At 60.1% G+C, this 22,041-nt stretch overlaps 1 protein-coding gene across 3 annotated transcripts in view; it reads left to right on the top strand.

Moving 5' to 3' along the window:
- The window catches only part of PIP5K1C (phosphatidylinositol-4-phosphate 5-kinase type 1 gamma), a 61,981-nt gene that overhangs the window by 19,426 nt on the left and 20,514 nt on the right, over window positions 1-22,041 (top strand). For all 3 annotated transcript variants that reach the window (XM_057540121.1, XM_057540120.1, XM_057540122.1), the window contains exons 2-7: window positions 10,412-10,443; window positions 11,868-11,960; window positions 13,787-13,917; window positions 14,807-14,924; window positions 20,100-20,252; window positions 21,506-21,805. In XM_057540121.1, the coding sequence (XP_057396104.1) occupies window positions 10,412-10,443; window positions 11,868-11,960; window positions 13,787-13,917; window positions 14,807-14,924; window positions 20,100-20,252; window positions 21,506-21,805 (827 nt within the window). The remainder of the gene's footprint in view (window positions 1-10,411; window positions 10,444-11,867; window positions 11,961-13,786; window positions 13,918-14,806; window positions 14,925-20,099; window positions 20,253-21,505; window positions 21,806-22,041) is intronic.

Raw genomic sequence — 22,041 nt, 5'->3', positions numbered from 1 at the left:
CTCCGTGGCTCCAACCCCTGGTTTACCTGGAAACGGCACCAGAGCCTTCCTCCCCCTCAGGCCTGCGACGTGGCTCTCGGTGCGGCGAATGGTGACGCTGCAGCCTTTGAACTCGCCGGACCTCTGGGCCTCAGCCTCCCTGGCTATGAAGTGGGTCCAATGGTGATTACCTCCCAGGGGTGTCGAGAGGGTTGGAGACTCAGCTAGTGGGGCGCCAGCCCAGCGCAGGGGGGGCTGTGTGTGTGCCGTAGCCTTGTATCACGGGGCACCTCGAACAGAATTCAAGGCAGACAGGGTAGTACGAGTGAGTGTATTTTTATCATGAAATATTTTAAACACCTAGAGAATAGTATAATGCACCCGCATGTGCAGGCTCTGCCCCCCGTACCACACATCTTTATATTTGCTCCAGGTCTCCCCCGGCACTGCTGATGTCAGGCCGGGTCATTCCCTGGGGGCGTCCTGGGCGCTGTGGGGTGTGGCGCAGCATCCCTGCCCCACCCACTGGATGCCAGGAGCCCCCCAGTGGTGACGACCACAGATGTCCCCAGACATGGTGCAGTGTCCCCTGGGAGCAGGCCACCATGGGTGAGACCCACCTTTAGGTCACTCCCCTCGCCAGGACGCCTGGGTGGCCTCTGCTGGCTCTCCTCTGGCCCTGCACAGAAACTGCTTGCTGACCCCTGACTTAAGGGATAAACGAAAAAAGATTTGTTTAACCTGCATAGTAACACATTGCTGTCTTTTATTGTGTGCTTTCCTGGGTGTTTAAACTCTCTTCTTATTAAACATTAGGCAAGGAACCAGTTTCCTCTGGAGTATTTTATCCGTAAAACAGGACCCTATACCTAAGGGATGCTCACTGAGTTTGTTACGAGTGAATGAATGAAGGAATGAATGAATGAGTGAACAGACAGAATATCATCTGGGAAGTTGCTTACTGGGGAAAATTTTTCATTCCTCACCTGGTTCCATTCACCGTTCCGGGGTGCAAAGTGATAAATGCAAAATCATAAGAGCAAACATATGCAAGAGGAAGGAAATACCTTGTATTAATCCCCACACATTTTTTGGAGACTTGCCATCTGTTCTGAAGTTCCAGACCATGGCCCGAGTCCTCCCGCGGTGAGGCCCCACTCACTACGCCGCAGCCCCAGCTGGTTGGTGGCTGTGGACTCGGAGCCACCTGGCCGGGACGGGGAATCAGACCTCGGGTGTGGATTCCTCCCGTGGGCCCAGCCAAGCCCCGCTGTGGGCCGGGCAGTGCTTCCCAGTGTCCGTGTCTTCATCCATTCATTCGCTGACTCAGCGAGCACCTGCTGTGCGCTGAGCGCTGCTCTAGGCATCAGCTGCCACCTCCACAGGCCGTCTCCCACGTGTCCCCAGCCCTGCTTGTCCAACCACCTCCAGGATGTCCCTCCCGGGCCCCTGTCTCAGTGATAGGGGTCCCAGCCCCACTTCCTCCCATAGCGGGGTCTCCTCATCCTTGCCTTCCCCCTCTGAGATTGCTCCCCCATCCGTCCATCCCCTTCTCTCCATCCCAGCCTCCCCTGCCCCAGCTCCATTGGACCTGTAGTTACTATGCTCCTACTGTGTGCCAGCAGGCAGGCTAGGTCTGGGGAAGCGGCTGTGAACGAGACAGTCTGGTCTCTGCTCTCCCAGGAAGGAGCAAGGCAATCAAGAAGTTAGCTTCAGACAGTGATGTGTATCATGAAATAAACGGGCGTGGTAGAGGGTGCAAGGGGTCGGGGGTGGGAAGGGGCCGGCGTGGTTGAGGAAGGTCTCTAGGAAGAGACATTCACGCTGAGACCCGAGCATGGAGGACAGGAGCCAGCCACGAGGAAGTGTAGGGATAGCGCGTCCCAGGCAGAGGGCACAGCAAGTGCAAAGGCCCTGAGGTAGGCACGTGCCTCCTCCAGTGTGTGATGAGCAATGCCTGTTATGCCGGGCCTGGCACGCTGGTGCTCAGTAGTGTCCACTACTGCCCCTGCGATCACTCACATTCTTTGGGCAGAATCTGCTCAAAAACGTGTTTCTCCAAAGTTCAAAAACACCTGACATCAAAGGTGAAAATTCACCTTTAATCCAGAGGAAAAAGATTTTATTAAGAAAATCTTCAACCGTACTGAAAAGTTGAAAGAATTGGACAGTGGACACTGACTGATTACCGCTTGGATCCTACAATTAACATTTTGCTGTATTTACTTCATCCCTCCATCCACCTGCCCATCACTCATCCATCCTTCTCTCCATCTGATTTTATGGATGCATTTCAAAGTTGCAGACATCAGCACACTCCACCTGAAACACTTACATTTGTGTATCATTAACTAGAGCGTGATATTTTTCAACATGTTCTTTGGGACGTTAACTACCTTCATCAGTTATTAACTTTAGACTTCTTAGCCTTCCCTGTCATGAATGCTGGCGGTGAAAGTCTGCGGTAATATAAAAATATGAAAGTTCTTTATTTCTGTCACTGTGTGGTGTTGACCCCAGATTTGCATCTATTCAGTGTCACACCAGGTGTGACCCTAGTGAAGGAAGGATTAGCAGCTGCCCTGTTAACGTCTGTTAATCAGAGAGGTCATCTACATTTGACAGATTAAAATTAACCCAAGTGTGAAACCATGGATAGGCAGACATATAAGAGCAGATGGTGGGTGCAAAGGGCAGAAACTCCCAGATCCCACTTCTTCCCGACGTGTCTGCAATATGACCTCAGGTTAGTCACTGGTATCTGTCTGGCCACCTTGCTCCGCTCCATTTAATTCAATGATTGGTCAGTTGGTTCTCTTAGATTTTCTAAAATTTTGTCTTTTTTCTTTTCAATATTCATTCCTTTTCTTTTTTCTTACCGCATTGGCCAGTGCCCCCACTGGAGTGGTAACCCTCACAGCTGCACTCCTTGTCTTGTGGTTGATATGAATATGTTTACTGTGTTTGCTTTGTATTTTGTTTTGTTTTGTTTTTGTTTTTGTTTTGGCCACACTGCTCGGCATGCGGGATCTTAGTTCCCCGACCAGGGATCGAACCCGTGCCCCCTGCAGTGGAAGCGCGGAGTCCTAACCACCAGACTGCCAGGGAATTCCCCTACTTATTTATTGTTTTTTTAAATAAATTTATTTATTTTATTTATTTATTTTTGGCTGTGTTGGGTCTTTGTTGCTGCGCGTGGGCTTTCTCTAGTTGTGGCGAGCGGGGGCTACTCTTCATTGTGGTGTGTGGGCTTCTCATTGCGGTGGCTTTTCTTGTTGCAGAGCATGGGCTCTAGGCGCACGGGCTTCAGTAGTTGTGGTGCGTGGGCTCAGTAGTTGTGGTTCTCGGGCTCTAGAGCGCAGGCTCAGTAGTTGTGGTGCACGGGCTTAGTTGCTCCGCAGCATGTGGGATCTTCCTGGACCAGGGCTCGAACCCGTGTCCCCTGCGTTGGCAGGTGGATTCTTAACCACTGCGCCATCAGGGAAGCCCGGCAGGCGGATTCTTAACCACTGCGCCACCAGGGAAGCCCACCCTACTTATTTTTAAGTAAAGGTGGTTCCTGCCTCATGACCCACCCCTGCTTTTTTTTTTTTTTTCCCCTTTCCTGTAGTTTCTTTGTAGTTTTTTGGACATGACTTTCATGTTGAATTTTATGGGACACTTTTCTGGATTCTGAGATGTGATCGTAAGCTTTTTCACCTTTGACCTGGAGTAACTTCCTAAATTTCTCCAAACCCGTGCGTCCCCTTCTGTAAAATGGTGGTAGTGAAATGTGGTCATTAAATCAGGTGGGGTCTGGCTCAGGTACTTGGCGGCGTCCTCTGGACACCGTGGGGGGAACAGACCACGAAAGTCAAGAACGTGGATCCAGGCAAGTGAGGATGTTGGCCTTGTCTATGTAGATCTGCTCACTTTTCAAGAAACCCAGGTTTATCTCCAAAACATTGTGATTTTGAAAGTTGACTCAACTCACATCAACTCTGTACGTCCAGAAAGAAAGCCTAGGTAGGGGGTTTCTGATGGTGTAACCGAGGGATAAACTCGCCGAGCACGGGGTTGTGGAGTCAGGGGCGCCTGGGTTCTCACCTCTGCCTGTTGCTTTCCCATGGGGACTGTCGCCTCAGGTCCCCACGCAGACTGGGGAGGCCAGTCCCCATGTCACCCGGTCAGTGTGGCGTTAGGGATGAGTGGCGGGACGGGGCGGGCGGTCTGCGGGACAGGGCCCACACAGCGCCCAGCACAACGGGAGGGCGTGATGCTGGCCGTCACTGCCGTGGTAAACGTCTCGTCCAAGGGCTTTCAGCCACAGGGACTAGGGCAGACGGTCTCACCTGGGCGACCCTGTCCCCTGGGACCCTGTCCCCTGTGGTCGTCACGACTGGGCGGCCCCTGGCGTCCAGTGGGGGGGCACGGATGCAGCTCCACATCCCACAGCGCCCAGGACGGCTCCACAGAGAGCAACCCGGCCCTCGTGTCTGCAGTGCTGGGGGGCGGGCTGGGTCAGCGAGTGGGCTTTGGGGGTGCCCGGAGCCCCCCACACTGTCCGCAGAGGGGAGAGGAGAGGCCGAGGCCGGGCTGCGCAGAGTGTCACAGCTGACACGACGGTGGGTCCTCCACGAGGTGAGAGCAGGAGGTGGGGGCAGTGACTTCTGTCTGGTTTGACTGCAGTTGTGTGCACGTGGAATCAGGAGCAAAACCTCGGGCTTGATCTTGCGTGTCTTCGCTTCACTTCTCCAGTAGCTGATTCTTACTGTGTTTTATGGATGTCTGGCCCCAGGATGGGTTGGAAATAGAAGGAAAAACTGGTCCTTCCGCACAGGAGGTTGGGGGAGCGGCGGCCTGGAGGGTTGGCTGCCCTTCCTGAGCTCAGACACCTCCATCTGGTTGCACGACCCCGTTTCAGAGGTGGGGAGACTGAGGCCTGCCTGCATCCTCTTGCTTTGCAACATCACTGCCAGAGGAGCAGGGTCTGGAGGAGGCTCTGGTGCCGCACATCACTGGGTGGTGTTTTTGCAACTAAAGGGATTCATTCCTTAAAAGAAAAAAAATTTTTTGAGATAGAGTTCACATACCATAAAATTCACCCTTTTAAAATACACAATTCAGTCGTCTTTATTATGTTTGCTTTGTTGTGCCACCACCACCAAAATCTAATTCCAGAACGTTCCATCCCCCCCAAAAAGAAACCAGTCCCCATGAGCAGTCAGTCCCCATCCCCTCCCCCGAGCCCCTGACAGCCAGGAACCCACTCTCTGTCTCTGTGGATCTGCCTGTCCTGGATGTTTCCCATCAATGGAATCACCCACTGTGTATCCTTCTGCGTCTGGCTTCTCTCGCTGAGCATCGTGTTCTCAGGGTCCATCCACGTTGCAGCGAGTATCAGTGCTTCATGCCTTTTTAAGGATGAGTGATCTGTCGTGTGGCACGTTTAATGCTTTTGTGAGCGTGAGGAATGCAAGTTGGGCAGAGGAGGTAAAGTGCTCTCTCCTTTATCCCTCTCCTAAAGGAGTCCCTGGAACTGGATCCTTATATTCCTCTTGGAAGTGCTCTCAGTGTGGAGGTGTGGTACCTGCGTCAGTCAGCTACTGCTGTGTAACAGCCACCTCGGAGCTGCGTGGCTGCAAACTGCACACGCTTGCCTGCGCTTCTGCCATCTGGGTCGGGTTTGGCGGGCGGCACGAAGTTTAGGAGGCTCCTGTGCTCACAGGCCTCGGGGGAGGGGGCTGCCTGCCCCTCCCTGCCAGGGGGTCTCCCCCAGGGCCCCAGCAGGGACCCCGAGGGTGGAACCAGAAGCTGCCCGCCTTCCTCACGTCACACGGTCTCTTCCGTCGAATTCTGCAGCTCAGAGTGAGTCACACGGCTGCTGGCCACAGAGCCGACTGTCCTTATGGGTTACAAGCAGATTTCCCGGTGTGGCTTGTGGGCGGCCCGGCCTCACCGGGGGCCCCAGCTTCCTGCCATGCCCATGGGATGCCTGGCTTCCCCGCGGCCTCCCTGCAGGACTCTGCTTCTGTGGCCAGACCTTTCCAGCTAATAGGGGAAGTGAGTGAGCGCTGGCCCTGGCACCGCTTCCTGCTTTCTCGGGGTTGCAGGCCCGACGGCCTTGTGCTTTCTTGTTTGCTGAGTCGGGGAGCCAGCTCTCTCCTGGGCACCAGGCGGGCACTGCTTGGGGCACAGCCCCTGCAGTGACCCCACAGGCCTCATGCCCCCTGCCGCCTCTTTCTGGCGGGGCCTCTCCCCCTTAGCACTCAGAGAGCTCTGCAGGTGCCTGTTGGCAGGAGACAAAGCAGACCTGGTCCCCTGTAGTTGGGGGAAGATACAACACACAAGCACCAGGTGGTGCCAAGTGGTGGGAAGAGAGAAAGCCTAGAGGTGGGGAGAGTGGCCTCAGAGGGGCAGTTTGGGGCAAGGTGGTCGGGGGACGGCTTTTCTGAGGGGGTGATGTCTGAGCCAGGTCTTGGATGAAGCAAGGGAGCAAACCCTGCAGGGGTCTTGGGAAGGTTATTTCAGGTGGTGGGAACAGTCCGTGCAAAGGCCCTGGGGCAGGACCAGGCCTGGCATGTTGGAGGAACAGCAAGGAGGCCTGTGTGTCTGGAGCAGAGTGAGTGAGGGGGAGGGCAGGGAGGGGACGGGGCAGGTTGTGCAGGTCTCTGTGGGCCATAGGGAGGACTTGGGCTTTTACCCCCAGGGAGGTGGGAGCCCTGGAGGGCTGTGGGCAGAGGAGGGGCGGGGCCTGATTCAGGTGCTCACAGGTGCCCCCTGGTGGCTGCTGCAGGGACGGCAGACTGGAGGGAGGGTGGGAGCTGGAGACCAGAGGGGAGGGGACTGAGCTGGTCCAGGTGGGAGAGGATGGGGGCTGAGAGGAGCCGGGGACAGTGGTGGATTCTGGGTAGACGTCAAGGTAGAAAAAAACCTAGTGGTTTTGCTGAAGGACAGATGTTAAGGCCCCTCCCCCGGTCCTTGGGGAGCTTTCTCTGCTTCATTTTCCACATCAAATGTAGAGAAGCGGTCCTGTGTGTGCCAAGGAGGGGGTGGGTCCCTCGTCAGCGGGCTTCAGAGGTGTCTGCTGGGAGCTCGGCCCGAGGCACAGCTGTGCCCCCAGATTCCCCCAGGTCTCAGCCCTGCAGCGCCTCACACTCTCCCCCTCCCCCCGGCTATTTTTAAAACTTAATTTCCTTGAAAACGGGGTGGCTCATTCAAAAGATAATTGGTCACTCTTGGGCTGGGAGGAGTTCGACATCTTGGCGTGGTCCCTGCCGCCCCCGGCCCGGCTGGTGGAAGTGGGTGCAGGAACCGCGTGGCCCCTGGCAACAGGGCCACCTGGTCACAGGGGCGACGGACAGACAAGGTTCCAAAAGGGAATTGCAGAGAGTGAGTGAGGGCGTGTGGATGGCGGGACCCGGGGAGGCCATGAGGAGGCCCCTCCGAGGGGACGTCGGCGAGTGTCCGGGCAGGGGGCGCGGCGCCGTCCCCGGTGTGCCCTCCATTCCCTGTCCTCCCCTCGCTCTGTCCCTGCCACCCCTGCCCTGTGACCTGGGCCAGCGTGGAGCCTGCCTGCTGCCCCTCGTGGCCTCACGCCTGGGGGTATTCCGCGTGGGGTGGGTCTCCCCCTTCACCAGCCAGCGTGTGAGTTGGGCAGGAGAAGCAGGGGGGCCTGGGGGTGAGATCCAGGCACAAAGCGGGGAGACCCTGAGGTCAGTCCCTCAAGTGTCCCCAGGCAGGGCAGACCTGGCTGGGACTTTGCGTCCCATGCTGGTGTTGGCCAGGCCGCTCCCACAGGCCTGAGACTGCAGAGGCCTCGGTGGTGGGCTGGGGCTTGGGGGGGGGAATCGAGACCACCGTGTTGGACCAGCTGGACCCCGGGATGAGGGGCTGGGAGCTGCAGAGGACTTGGGTGGGCACAGGGGTTGGGCTGTGGGCTCAGGTGCCCCAGGTGGGCCGAGAAGGGGCTGCCTGGGGCCCCCAGACGAAGTCTGGAATGTTCTGCGCGGTCCACTGCCGCTTCCTGCCTTGTTCCCTCTTCCTTCCCCCACACCCCAGACACAAAACCATGCATTGTTCTGCTGTTGGACAGCCAACGAAAATATTATGTCGGCTTTCCAGCACCTTCCGCCACCCCCCGGGCCTCGGGAGGGGCTGAGCCCAGGTTCGTCCCTGTGGCCGGGGAGCCCGGGCTGGGAGGCCCACGTGTTGCCGGCGGGCATGGCTGGTGTGACCCACACGTGGCTGGCGTTTCCCGTTCTGGTGGTGGTATGCGCCTTCCAGGGCCTGTGGGCTTTGTCCTCTGGGGGTGGGGGTCCCTTCTGTGAGCCCTGCTGCCACGAAGCGCCCAGCTGGCTGCCCACCTGGCCTCAGTTTCCTGTCTTCTGGGGGTCGCGCGCAGAGATGGGCGCTCAGGGGCGTCCCCACCCTGCCCAGCCTGGCTGCACCGCGGCCGTGTCGTCTTGGGTTTATGTTCTTTATTGAGAGATAATTCACAGATAGCATAAAATTCCCTATCAAGTGTACAATTCAGTGTTTCTTGCACAGTGTTGTGCAGCCGTTACCACTGATTCCAGAACATTCTCATCCTCCCAGAGGAAGCCAAATGCCCATTCGCTGTCAGTCCTCACCCCCCAGCCCTGGCCTGAACCGGGTGGATACAGTGGGTGTTCTGACCCCTGACCCCTGACCTGGGCCTGCTGCTCCCCGGCTGCCCTTGCTCCCCCCCGCCACCGTGGGCGTCTCTCCTCCCCCACCCCTACCTCCCCCGGACGGCCTTGTCCACTCTTGGGGCTCGAACCCCCTCTACCCCCGGACAGCTGCCTACAGCCCTGTCTCCAGCCTGGGCCTCCCCGAGCTCCTGACTCAGGGTCCAGCTGCCCCTTGACATCTTCACGCAGAGGGTTCACGGGGGTCTCGCACTCAGCATGGCCACCCTGCACCCGACCACCCCCAAAACCTGCTCCTGCCCGGTCCCCCATCTTGGCCGAGGCAGCTCTCTCCTTCTGTGAGTTGCTCCAAGATCCTGAGTCATTCCCGACTCCTCACTTTTCTTCACTCCGCCCCCAGTGCGCACAGCCTGTCTCTCCTGACTTCAGAGCTAACCAGAATACGCCCACTTCTCACTCACCCCTCCACGGCAGCCACCCTGGTCCACCCCATCATCTCCCACCTGGACCAGCGCGGTCCCCTCCCCACTGGTCCCCGGCTCTGTCCTCACCCTGTCTGTCCTCCCACGGCCACCAGAGGGCACCTGTGAGCACCTGAGTCAGGTCCGGTGTGTTTCCCATTCCTGGCCCTGCAGGACTCCCACCTCTCTGGGGTAAAAGACCAAGTCCTCCCTTGCTGATCTGATCCCCCACCTGTCACCCCAAGTCATCCTGTTGGCACTCGCTGCACTGTCCAGGCCCTTCTCTGCTCCCCCTGGGCTGTGAGCCCTTGAAGGCGGGGGCTGGGACTGTCCTGGTCACCACTTGCCTCCCCTCTCCAAGCTGACACCTGGTAGATACCGGTGTCTGAGTTTCCTGTTGCAGCTGTCACAAATCACCACAAACTTGACCTAAAACCACACAGACTGGTTCTCTCACAGTCCTGGAGGTCAGGATTCTAACTCGGGCCTCACGGGGCTAAATCCAGGCATGGGCAGGGCGGGTCCTTCTGGAGGCTCCAGGGGAGCATCAGTTCCCGCCTTTTCCAGCTTCTGGAGGTGCCGCATCCCTGGCTTGCGGCCCCTCCTGCATCCTCACAGCCAGCAGCGCAGCATCTCCCGTCTCTCTCTGCCTCTGACCCTCCTGCTTCCCTCTTATAAGGACCCTGGGATGACGCTGGGCCCCCCGGGGAATCCAGGGTCATCCCCGTCTCAGGGGCCTTAACCCCACCTTTAAAGCCCATTCTGGGATCAGGATGTGGACATCCTTGGGGCGATGGATATCTGCTGATCACACTCACTGAACAGATACTCCTCAGCAGAAGCCTGCTTTCTGGGTGAGGACACCAAGGTCAGAGGGGTCAGTGGTTGGCCTGAGGCCTCCCCGCGTGAGCCTCCTGGGCCCCCCAGACCCCAGCTGGGAGCCGTGTGGGTGGGAGCCAGGCAGCGTCCTTGGCTGGCCCGGCTGCCTCGGGAGCCGCACCATCACTCCAGCCTGGGCCCCAGCGCCGACCGCTGCTGCCCCGTCCCTGCGACGACCACCTGCCCTCACCTGGGGCCCTCCTGGCCGTGGGCCGTGCTGTTTCTCCTCTCCCGTCCCCGCCCCCCACCCCTGTCTGCGAGGCCACGTCGGGGTGGTCACTTCCCCAGCATCTCCCGCCTCGGGGCCCCTCGTCCAGCCCGCCTGCATCACGTCCCCAGGCCCGTCGCCCATGTGGGGTCCTCACGGCCTTCCCAGGGGTGCAGGGTGCATGTATGGGGGTGCCCCCGTGTCCAGACTGAAGTCTCCCTTCTCTCCCTCAGGTTCAGCCCCGAAAAAGATGACCCCGGTGGAGGTGAGTGTCCCATGGGCCCCACCCTGGCCTGCCTCGCGAAGGTGGACCGGAAGTGCCCGGCCCAGCCCGCGTCCTGCTCTGTGGCCTCGGGCATCTCCCTGCACCTCTCTGGGCCCCAGATGCTGGCCAAGCAAATAAGCAACTGTCATCAGACAGTGAAAACCTGTCTGTCCCGCCAGCGTCTTGAGTTTCAGGGAGGGGTGGGGTGGGCGGGGAGGGCCCCGAGGACCCTACCCTGGGCTGTCCAGGGAGCAGGGAGGCGGAAGGGGCCTGGAGAGGGTGGTACCACCTCCCGCCAGCCGCGCCTCCAGGACGGCGCCCCCACAACCCCACACGCCTGTCCGGGTCCCGCCAGTCCTGCCTGCTCGCGTGAGCCCCGGGCGCCCAGCCCCTGGTCAGTTTCCGGTCACTCCTGGAGGCCGCCTGTGGGGGGCATCTGTGAGCCCTGTTGTCCAAGGAGCCACGGTCAGCGGGTTAGAGGCAGCTCAGGTGCACAGGAGCCCCGCCCCACCTGGGTGTCCGCCTTCCCTCCCAGCCAGGCTCCTCTCCCAGGACGCCGCTGGGCACTCAGGTCCTTCTTAGGCGAGCTTTGTCCACCTGCTGGGGGCCCGGAGGGCGTCCAGGCCGCAGGCAGTGGGGAGCCAGCGAGGGGTGCGGAGCAGGGCTGGCAACCAACGTTCCCTGAGCGGAGCCCGCCCCCTGGTGGCCAGTGTGCAGAACAGGCTGGTCTGAGCCCTTCAAGTGGCGGCAGGTGCTTCTTAAATGTCCGTGACCCGTGGAGCCCCGGCCCTGAGCTGGCATCTGTGTCCCTCCAGGCCCCACTGCCCCATCCACCATCCTCCCTCTGTGATGTCACACACGGGGGCCAGCGGCTTCCACACGACTTTGCTGGGATGCCACATGTGTCCCCTGGAGCTGGCAGGAGCCAGGCCAGCGGGACTTCTTCCCTCAGGGAGGAGATGCTGTTTGCAGTCATTCCAGCCCAGAGGGTCTCACCTGGCCATGTCTGGGGGCGTCTGTGGTTGTCACAACTGGGGGGCTCCTGGCAGCGAGTGGGGGGGGGCAGGGATGCTGCTCCAAACCCCACAGTGCCCAGGACACCCCCTTCACAGAGTGACCAGCCCCAAGTCAGCAGTGCCAGGCGGGGGGAGGCCCTGAAATTGGGGCTCTTCTCTCCCCGCCTGCAGAGGGCCGGGGCTGCCGACCTTCCTGCTTTCTACAGGAGCAGGCAGTCCTAGTCTGGGGGTGGCCCCCCCGGGCGTGGAGCCCAAGTGCCCTGCAGCCCACCCCCAGCGGCCCCCGCCCTGAGTTTCAGCTGGGCACGGCGACGAAGCCCCTTTCTCGGCAGGATTTCCGGAGCATTCTGGCCCCTGCAGCAGTGCCTCGTTGCCAGTTTTGAACACTTCCTGCTTCCTCTTTTCCAGGCCCCGTTGATGACTGGACAGCCAGGCCCTGGCCACGGGAAGAAGCTGGGTCATCGGGGTGTGGACGCATCCGGCGAAACCACCTACAAGAAGGTTCCTGCTCCGCCCTCCGCCGGCGGGGGTGGGACGAGGGGTCCTCGTGGGTGCACAGGGCCCTGAAGGTCGGGTGTGGGCCGCGGCCATAGGTGGCTGGAGACTAGGTGGCTGGAGACAGTTGCTCTCGGTTGCCGGCAGGTGCTCTGAGGCTGCACCACCTGCCAGGCTCCTTGAGTCACCTGTGGCCTTGGGCGTGACCTTGAGCAAGAGGAAATCACAGCTCCCTCCCTTCCCTCTGAAAGTGGGGCTGAGGAGAGGAGGGGTCAGGCCGGGGATGTGAGAGGCAACCCTGGGCCCCGCTGCCTCTGGTCCCCCCCTCCCCCCGCCTTGCTGCGCCTCCTAAAATACCAGCTTTGCTGGGAGCCAGTGCGTGCAGCCTATGAGTCACTCTTCTGAAGTGTTCAGTTAGGTGGTTTCTAGAGTATTCAGAGCTGTACAGCCATTGCCACGGTCAACTTTAAAACATTTCTCTTAACCTCCAAGAGAAACCCCGTACCCATTAGCCTCCTCCACCCCCTCCCCAGCCCCTGACAACCAGGAACCCACTCTCTGTGTCTGTGGATCTGCCTGTTCTGGACGTTTCCCATCAATGGAATCACACCCTGGATGTCCTTCTGTGTCTGGCTTCTCTCACTGAGCATCGTGGTCTGAGGGTCTGTCCACGTGGTAGCGAGTGTCAGGGCTTCACCCCTCTTCATGGCCGAGTGATGTTCCCGTGTGTGGAGGGAACCATTCTGTGTATCCACCATCTGTCGATGGACACTTGGGTTGTTTGCACTTTTTGGCTGTTGTGAGTAGTGCTGCTGTGAAGGTTTGCGTACAGGTTTTCGCGTGGATGGTGCTTCTCCCTCTGGGCTGCACACCTAGAAGTGGAACCGCGGAGTCCCATGAGAGCCATGTGTAACCCACTGGAGGAGCTGCCAGACCCTGTCCACAGCGGCTGCCCTTTTTTCCATTCTCAGCAGCCCAGCACAAGGGTTCCACTCTCTGGTCCTCCATGGTGCTTGTTGTCTGTCCATCTGGTTCTGTCCCTCCCAGCACGTGGGAAGCGGGTCTCACTGTGTCCAGATTTGCATCTTCCTGGTGGCTGGTGGCGCTCAGCACCTTCTCCTGTGCTTGTTGACTGTCTGCGTATCTCCTCTGGAGAACTGTGTTCAGTCAGTAGCATCTTGAGGGAGTGGCTCGCGGGGGGCTTCAGGAGGAGAGGCGGGTGCCGGGGAAGGGCTTGCTCCTGCAGTGGGGGTGCTGGGGACCAGAGTCAGTGACTTGGGGGCCGAGGTGTCTTTCCTCAGTGGTGGGCGCGTTGCTTAGGGCTCACAGTGACAGTAATATGAACGGCGGTGCTGACAGACGGACAGGCAGCTGGTGCTTCTCCAGTGTGGGCGGGCATGAGGGTGGCCCCAGGAGGGCTGACGCTGTTACCTCCATCCCCGACCGGGGTGGGGACCAAGGAATAGAGAGGCAGAGCCCCTCGAAGGTGGACAGATGGAACCCTGGTCTCGGAAGTGCAGCCTGGGCACCGCTGTGTTTTGTGCCCTCCCCCCAAAGGAAGCCCTGGCAAAATCCCCCAAAGACCCCTGCTACGTTGGGGCAGTTTTGAGATGTGGGAACCTTCTAGAAGCTGGAGAGAAAACAGGCCTTGGGGCCGTGCCAGGTGGTGTTGGTGTCTCAGCCAGGCCACTTCCTTGCTGTGTGGTTGTGCAGGCTGAGCGGCAGGCCAGATGCCGCCCCCCCATCCCAAGGGGGCCTCCCATCTTGCCTCTCACCCTGGGTGGGCCAGGGACTGGCCCCGGGGGTCTTGATGTGGCTGGGTTTCTCCGCAGACCACGTCCTCCACCCTGAAGGGGGCCATCCAGCTGGGCATTGGCTACACCGTGGGCAACCTGAGCTCCAAGCCGGAGCGCGACGTGCTCATGCAGGACTTCTACGTGGTGGAGAGCATTTTCTTCCCCAGGTACCTGGCCTGGTCCGCGGGGACAGCTCCCGTGCCTTCAGCAGCTCCCGTGCTTTCAGCAGCTTGCCCTGCTCGCAGACAGCAGTGATAGGAAATAGTCTTCCCGTTCTCTCAGCTCCTTTCTCTGCCAAAAATAGCACTGACCCCTCCTGGGGTCTCCTGGCTTTGAGGTCCAACCCTGTGTAAGGATGTTAGTTTGCTGCTGAATCACAGGGATGCAATATAATGGTGACTTTTAAAAATAGGGAAAGACAGAAGTTCGTTGTTTCTCAAATGTGTGCGTGTGTGCCTGTGTGTGTGTGTGCGCACGTGCGCGACACTCACACACACTGATAGTCAGTCTAGGGCTGGTCAGGTGGCTCCATGATGTTGGGGGGCCCGGGTTCCTTCTGGTTTCTCCAGCATCTTCAATATGCTGCTTTACTTACCAGTGGCCCGTGGGGGCTGCCTAGGCTCCTGCCATCACACCTGCATTCCAACAGCAGGAAGGAGGAGAAGGAGAGCACATGCCCCTGCCCTTTAAGGGCATGACCAGGAAAGGACCCACATCATTGCTCCTCCACTCACAGGGGACTGGCTGAGCACAGCCCCCTGACCACACCTGGCTGTGGGAGAGGCTGGCAGTGGTCTTATTCTGGGCAGCCATGTGTACACCCAATGCTGTGGGCTCTGTTGCTGATGAAGGGAGGGTAGTTGTTGGGGGACAGCCCGAGGCTGGCCACGGCCCTTTGTCCCATCGGGAGACCCGTGTTGCTTTTTGGATTGGCTCTTTAGGGACCTTGGGGCCGAGCCTGGGCCTGGGCAGGCGGGCGGGCGGGCCGTCAGTGGGTGAGGGGAGAGCACACGAGCCGCCGTCCCTCACAGACCTCCCCCCCTGCTTCCTCTGCAGTGAAGGCAGCAACCTCACCCCCGCCCATCACTTCCAGGACTTCAGGTTCAAGACCTACGCGCCCGTCGCCTTCCGCTACTTCCGGGAGCTCTTTGGGATCCGGCCGGATGACTACTTGGTGAGTGTGTCCTCGGCTGCTGCTGCGTCCCCCGCCCCCGGCTCCAGCCCAGGCTCGCTGGCTCGGATCACCCCGTTTGTTGCCTCTTGGTCTCTGTGGGGCAGGGACGCGGGTGCAGCGTCGCCGGGCTCCCTGCTCAGTTTGTAGTCGGGGTGGGCCGGACTCGGTCCTCGCTGGCTGTTGGCCGGGCCGTCTGTTCCTTCCAGACGTTACAGTCTCCCGTGCGCTCATCCTGGAGGGACTGTCCCGTCACCGGCCATGCTCGTGCTCCTGGCCACCAGCCTGGACTCTGTCCTCTCGGCTCCGGTGTGGTTTTAGTCTCTCAAGTTAGAAAAACCAAAACCTAGGCCAGACCCTCTGACCTCGCATCCATGGTCAGGACTCGTCCAGATGGGGCTTCACGATAGCAGCGTCTGGGTCATCGGCCAGAGTCTCCACTTCAGAAGGTCCGGCTGGTCTGTTCCGGGCCCACCTGGTCACACGTTGTGACTTTGCACGTGGAGGCCTCGGCGTCTGCGCAGACGCCCACGTCTGACCTCCCAGCACCTGCCATCCCCGGGGAGGCCCGATCCTTGGGTTTGGGGGGCCTTGACTGTGTTCCGACTGCTCCCGTTCGGGTCTTAATCTGTGGGAGAGCTGTGCCCTCAGCCGGGGCCACGTCCTTCTGGAGGCCCAGCGTTTGCTCTGGCCGGGGACACACGTGACCTGAGGCTCTCCAGCTCTGCCCGGTCAGTGCCCAGAAGTCACCAGGTCCCACGTGGCCTCTCCCATCCCAGCCCTGGGAAGAGCTTCCCTCGTCTGCGAGCCCCGTGGCATGAGGAGGAGCATTTCGTGTGCAGCCTGGTGGTTCTACAGCAGAAAGGACGCCGGTTACCCAGACTCTGTGTTATCATGTTACCAGGAGGGGAAACCTACGGCCTTGTTCACAGTCGGGGAGAAGTGGCCTCGGTGTCCATTAGCAGGGAGTGGACAGTGGAACTGCCACGTCCACAGAGGCGGGCCACGGAGACGGCTGGGGCCTGATCTCGAACTTGATAAGCAAAGTTCAGGGACCTCAGACGTCTGAGGTCACCTGGCCCCACCTTGGCGACCTTCAACTTCATTCTCCCTGCTCTTCCCAGAAGGGGAGTGTTCTCGTTTCTCCCTAACCTCCACTCCCACCAACACCGCCAGGGACAGGCAGGCAGCAGCCCTGCGGCCTCCAACATAGGCCACGGAGGGAGCGTGAGCCTGGAATGGCAGCAGGAGGGCGGAGATGGCCCGGGTGTTCTGGGCCATGGGGCCCTGGTGGGCTAGAAACTCGCTGGAAGGTTCAGACCTGAGGCGTGTCCATCCTGGGCCCAAGGTGGGTGGGGGGGTGCTGCAGACAGGGCCTCGGGGAGCCTGCTGGGGTCGGCCGTCGGGGAGCGAGCCGGGAAATGCGGCAAGGAAATGGGTGCCGTGTGGAGGGCAAGCGGAGCCCCTCAGCCTGCGGGCTGGGTCGCTCCGAGCTGCAGGAGTGAAGCCCACGTGGCGGGGCAGGGATGGACCGGGCGCCCGGACTGTCCCCAGCCTCCCTCGCCAGCTCTGCCTCCCCCGGGGTTCCCCTCTCCTCCACGGTCACGGCCTCGGCCCCTGGCTGCCGCCCCAGCCCCAGCTACAGGCACCAGGCCCGAGTTTTCTTGTGCAGAGTCACTCTCACCCCTTGTGAGACCCCTGCGCTCTCCTGGGGTTAAGTGTCATTTAATCTCAGCTCAGGACAGCAGGGCATGGTCGAGGGGGGCGGGCTGTTTCCTGAATCGGGGGTTGTCTGCCCATGACCCCGTCCTGACGGTGGGTTACCTGGCTCAGGAGCCCTTACTTGTCGCCCGCCTGCCCCTCGGCAGCGGTGCCCAGTGAGGCCCAAGACCCAAGGCCCCGACCAAGCTGCTCCCCAGGGCAGCTGCTGTCAGCCATCTGGTTCCAGAACTTTCTCCGCCTGTAGATTTATCCTGTACAGAGCTGGACACGTCCCTTCTGCTGGGTTTTCCACTCGACGTCCCTGCTCTCCTGCAGGGTGCTTTGCTGCAGTCTGTGCTCAGAGGTGCCCGGCGGTGGCTGCGGGCCCATGCCTGGCAGAGTGTGAGGAGGACGGGGCACCTGGGCGGAGCCTCTGTGCTGTGGATGTTTGTGGCTAGTGGCTGCGGGCGGAGCGGGGATGGACAGTGACTGTGGCCGCAGCTGCACGCCCTTCGCCCCCATACGAGCCTTCCCTGAGCTGCTCTTGCTCCCACGGCCAGCCCTGCTGGGGTCCTGCCAACCCTGCTGTCGGATGCATCGGAATCTGGCCACTCCTCACCCTCCACTGATGCCCCTGGCCAGCCCCCGCCCCGCCCACCTGGGCACCCCATCAGGCTCACACCCCGAAAGTCCAGAGGCGCCTCTTAAGACACAGATCACACCATGTCACTCCCTAGCTGTCCCCGCACTCGGAATAAAGGTCGGCCTCCTTGGTTCCCTTCCCAACCGAACTCCACTGCACCATCCCCATTGCCACCCGCCCCCCACCCCGGCCTCCTCCCTGTGCTGTCCTCCACCAGCTGCACGCGCTCAGGGCCTTTGCACGGGCTCGGTCACGTTCTTTTGCTCGATGTTGGCTCCTCAGGGGAGACACCCTTCCTGGCCACCTGGCCACCGTAGCTGCCTCCAGCACGTCTGCCTTTCAACCGCGGGATGTTTCTCTGTGCCCTTTGTCACCATCTGACACACTGTGTTTTACTTTATTTATCTGTCTGGCTTCAACAAGAATGTCAGCTCCAGGGCTTCCCTGGTGGCACAGTGGTTAAGAACCTGCCTGCCAATGCAGGGGACACGGGTTAGAGCCCTGGGCCAGGAAGATCCCACATGCCGCAGAGCAACTAGGCCCGTGAGCCACAACTACTGAGCCTGCGCTCTAGAGCCCGTGAGCCACAAGTACTGAAGCCCACGCGCCACAACTACTGAGCCCGCGAGCCTAGAGCCCCTGCTCCGCAACAAGAGAAGCCACCGCTATGAGAAGCCCGTGCACCACAATGAAGAGTAGCCCCCGCTCACCACAACTAGAGAAAGCCCGCGCACAGCAGAAGACCCAACACAGCCAAAACTAAAAATAAAATAAATTAAAAAAAAAAAAAAAAAAAGAAAGTCAGCTCCAAGAGCCAAGGATTCAGCCTGTTTTGTTTACTGCTGTGTCCCCAGTGCCAAGACTGGGCTTCAGAATCCCTGGCGGGAGGACTGACTGTCCCCCCACTGCTCCAGGAGAGATGCCCGAAGTGTTAGTGCCTCACTCGGGGTGGCCCCCGCCTGGGCCCTTGAGTGACAGCAAAGAACACAGCCCCAGCTGACCCACAGCAGACACAGTGTAAGTGCTGTCTGGGGGCTGCTTGTTAGCATATCCTGACTGTGCTGACTGCTGTATGAGCTGGCTTCTGCCTCCATCACAGTGAGTGGGGGCAATAAAACTGCCGGCTCCCACCTCTCAAGGCTGAGGTCAGGCACCAGCAGACCAGGGGGTACATGGAAATACGCTTGGGTGTCAGGTAGTACTGAGAAAGTGGCAGTTGGCTTTTGGTCAAGGGACCGAGGAAGGCCCTTCTCCTCCCTTGGGCCTGAGTCTGCCTCCGCTGGTGCTCCTGAGAGTCAGTAATACGTGAGAAACAGGAGCACTGGGAACAGCATGCATCAGTCAGCACGCAGCAGATTATGCTGGGTAAGAAACAGACCCCTGCATCCGTGTGGCCTAAAATGACAGTGGTGTGTTTCTTGCTCACACTCTGTGTCCGCCCTGGGTTGGCTGGGGGCTGTGCTCATCACTGGCACAGCCAGGCTGACGAAGCAGCTCCCACCCCAGACGTCTGGTCTCCGTGGCAGAGGGAGAGTTCTGGAAGGCTCACAGCAGCATTTAAATCTTCCAACCTGGGGATGATGCACCACTTGTGCTCACAGTTTACTGGCCAGTGCTCGTCAGACAGCCTCACCCCACCCCGGAGAAGCCAGGCAGTGCAGTCCTGCTCTGTGCCCAGAAGGGGTGATGGTGGGTGGGATCCAGGGCTGGCTGTCCGTGGGCTCTGAGAAGCCCTGGAAGTGGGCTTCAGCTTGTGAGCAGCCCCGCACCTAGTGCTTGTGGACGCAGGGTAGCCTTTGGCTCGGGGGCCTGGACATCCAGGGGCAGCTGTGGCGTCAGGCATAGTTGGATCCAGGAGCTGGGCCGAGGGCAGTGGGGTCCTGTGTCTGTCTCCCTGCTTTTCTCTGTGGATAGGAAAGGGGGCCCGTCCTCCATGCTTTGTATACCAGCGGTACTTAATTAGGATTTGGGGGGTGCAAGAAACAGAAAACCTGACCCAGACAGCCTCAACCCCAAAAAGTACTTCATTGACTCAGCTGAAAAGGCCTGCAGGCCTTGCTTTTCATTCATTTGCTTAACGATTGAGCATCTACTCTGTGCCAGGCACTGAAGTATGTGCTGGGGACCCCTCTTGTTATGTGAACAAAATCACATAGATATTCCTGTCTCCCTAGAACTTACTATCTAATGGTGTGGAGGGGGTGCGCGGGGACGTTGGGCAGTGATCGCGGAGGTGGAACGTGGGTGTCAGGGACTAGGAGGTGGGGAAGAGAGGTGGGAGGGGCCGGGTGTCCGGGGGCCAGGTGGGGCTGCTCACCAGGTACGCAGCTGCTGTTTTTGCCGTTCCCGGTGCCCGGCTTCCACCCCCAAGGTCACCACATGGTCCAGTGCGGCTGCGGGGTTCCAGGTGGGAAGGAGAGAGGGGTGCAGACAGGAGGTGCGCCAGCTCCTGCCACCCGTTTAGAAAGCCTCTCCCAAGTCCCACACGGCAGCCTGTGCTTACGGCTCACAGGCCAGAGCTGACCGTCGTGGCTGCAGGGAGGCTGGGAGGCGAGTCGTGGCCAGGTGTGTCGGCTCCCCATACAGCCAGGTGTCTGTCCCTCACAGGAGAGGGAACACACTCTAGTGGGTCAGCACTGAGACTGCAGGCTTAGCCCGGGCTCAAATCCTTGCTGTGTGGCCTTGGGCGAGACCGTCCCCCTCTCCAAGCCTCAGTGGCCTTGTCTGTAAAGTGGAGCTGATGGTGACCAGTTTTGGGGTTGCCCGCCAGCCCCTGGCCCCGCGGGGGGTGGGGTGTGGTGAGCACCCCGCCCACTCGCTGCCCCCCTTTTCAGTACTCGCTGTGCAATGAGCCGCTCATCGAGCTGTCCAACCCCGGTGCCAGCGGCTCCCTGTTCTACGTCACCAGCGACGATGAATTCATCATCAAGACGGTGATGCACAAGGAGGCCGAGTTCCTGCAGAAGCTGCTGCCCGGCTACTACATGGTGGGAGCGCCGTGCCCCTCCAGCCCCAGCGCCCCCGACCTCACACCCTCCTCCTCCCTCTGCCCGAGGAGCCTTGGGCACTAGTCCCCCCACCACACCGGCACCTCCCACTCTGGGCACCATCCCCTCCAGGCAGGCCTCAACATGCCGTCCTGGGTCACTGAGCCTCACCCGCAGGACCCCCTCACGTGGCGAGCAGGAACAGCCATCTGGGCCCTGTTGGCCATCGCCCCCCAACCCACTGCCCTGAGTCCTGGGTCCTAGAAATCATGGCTTCGCGCCTCGTGTCTCAACAGCCAGTGACTCAGAGAAGCACTGGGGAGGTGGGCCTGGCTGCCAGCTGGCATTTGGGCCGCTGGGCGGGGGTGGGAGCAGGAGCCTCAGACTTCTGGCCGGCAGTAGCCGGGGGTCCTGATACACACACATGGGGGCGGGGGCAGAGGCCCCGGGCAGCTCTGCACAGTTTGTGACCCATCTCTCCCTGTGGGGTGCACCACCCACCCCAGCCGTGTATGATCTTGGGTGAGACCCCCGGCTCCCCTAGATCAGGGGGTCAGCAAACTTCTGTAAGGAGCCAGATACTAAACATCTTCAGCTTTGTGAGTGACAGCCTCTGTCTCCACGGCTCAGCTCTGCTGTTGCAGCGAGAAAGCTGCCACAGACAAGGCGAGAGCAAGTAGCCATGGCCGAGTGCCAGTAAAACTTCTTTTGTGGACACTGACGTGAGCATTTCACATAATTTTTACGTGTCATAGGACACTTTTTCTTTTAGTTTTTTAACAGTGTAAAACCATTCTTAGCTCCCGACTGTACAAAGACAAGTGGCCTGGATTTGGCCCTCGGGCCGGAGTTTGCTGACCCCTGCCCTGGGCACTCCTGGAGGCCGTGCCCGCCATCCCCCCAGTTTGGGCTGGGGAGGTGGGACACCTGGGTCTGACCTGGTGGGAAGCCAGGCCCAGACACCTCGGGAGCATGCCCTGGGGCCCTTTATGGAAAGGCTGTCTCTCGCTGGGCCTGGCTCTGCAGAAACAGATCCTCCTGGCTCTTCCAGGTGGGGTGATGGGGAACTCATCTGGCTGGCTGTACAGTCAGGGTGCTGGGGGCGTGGAGAGGGGGATGAGCCTGGGAGAGGTGGTCACGGTGGGCTTCCTGAGGAGGTGGCCTCTGGCCTGAGATCTGTGGGGCAGGCAGAGTGCCGCGCAGGGTGCGGGCACAGCTCCCGGCGTCATCTCCGCTGACCCTCTCCCCCCCAGAACCTCAACCAGAACCCACGGACGCTGCTGCCCAAGTTCTACGGGCTGTACTGTGTGCAGTCGGGCGGGAAGAACATTCGCGTGGTGGTGATGAACAACGTGCTGCCGCGCGTGGTCAAGATGCACCTCAAGTTCGACCTCAAGGGCTCCACGTACAAGCGGCGGGCCAGCAAGAAGGAGAAAGAAAAGAGCATCCCCACCTACAAAGACCTGGACTTCATCCAGGACATGCCTGAGGGGCTCATGCTCGATGCCGACACCTTCTCCGCGCTCGTCAAGACGCTGCAGCGCGACTGCCTGGTGAGGAGGGGCTGGGCCGGGGCCGTGATTACGGGGCTTCCATCTCTGAGCCCCGGTTTTCCCACCTGTAAAGCGGGGACGCGGTGTGAGCCTGAGATACACGCTCCCTCCCTGCCCCAGCCGCACCTCAGGCTGCGTTCCTGCTGCCGAAACAAAGCCCCAGGAGCAGCCTGGTGTATTCAGGGAGGGCCCTCACCTCACATCAGGCCCGTGCGGGCTCCGAGCTGCCCTCCTCC

This window comes from Balaenoptera acutorostrata, chromosome 2 (assembly GCF_949987535.1).
Source record: "Balaenoptera acutorostrata chromosome 2, mBalAcu1.1, whole genome shotgun sequence".
Classification (NCBI taxonomy): domain Eukaryota; kingdom Metazoa; phylum Chordata; class Mammalia; order Artiodactyla; family Balaenopteridae; genus Balaenoptera; species Balaenoptera acutorostrata.
The sequence above is the reverse complement of the archived record's forward strand: the minus strand, read 5'-3'. Positions and strand labels throughout refer to the sequence as shown.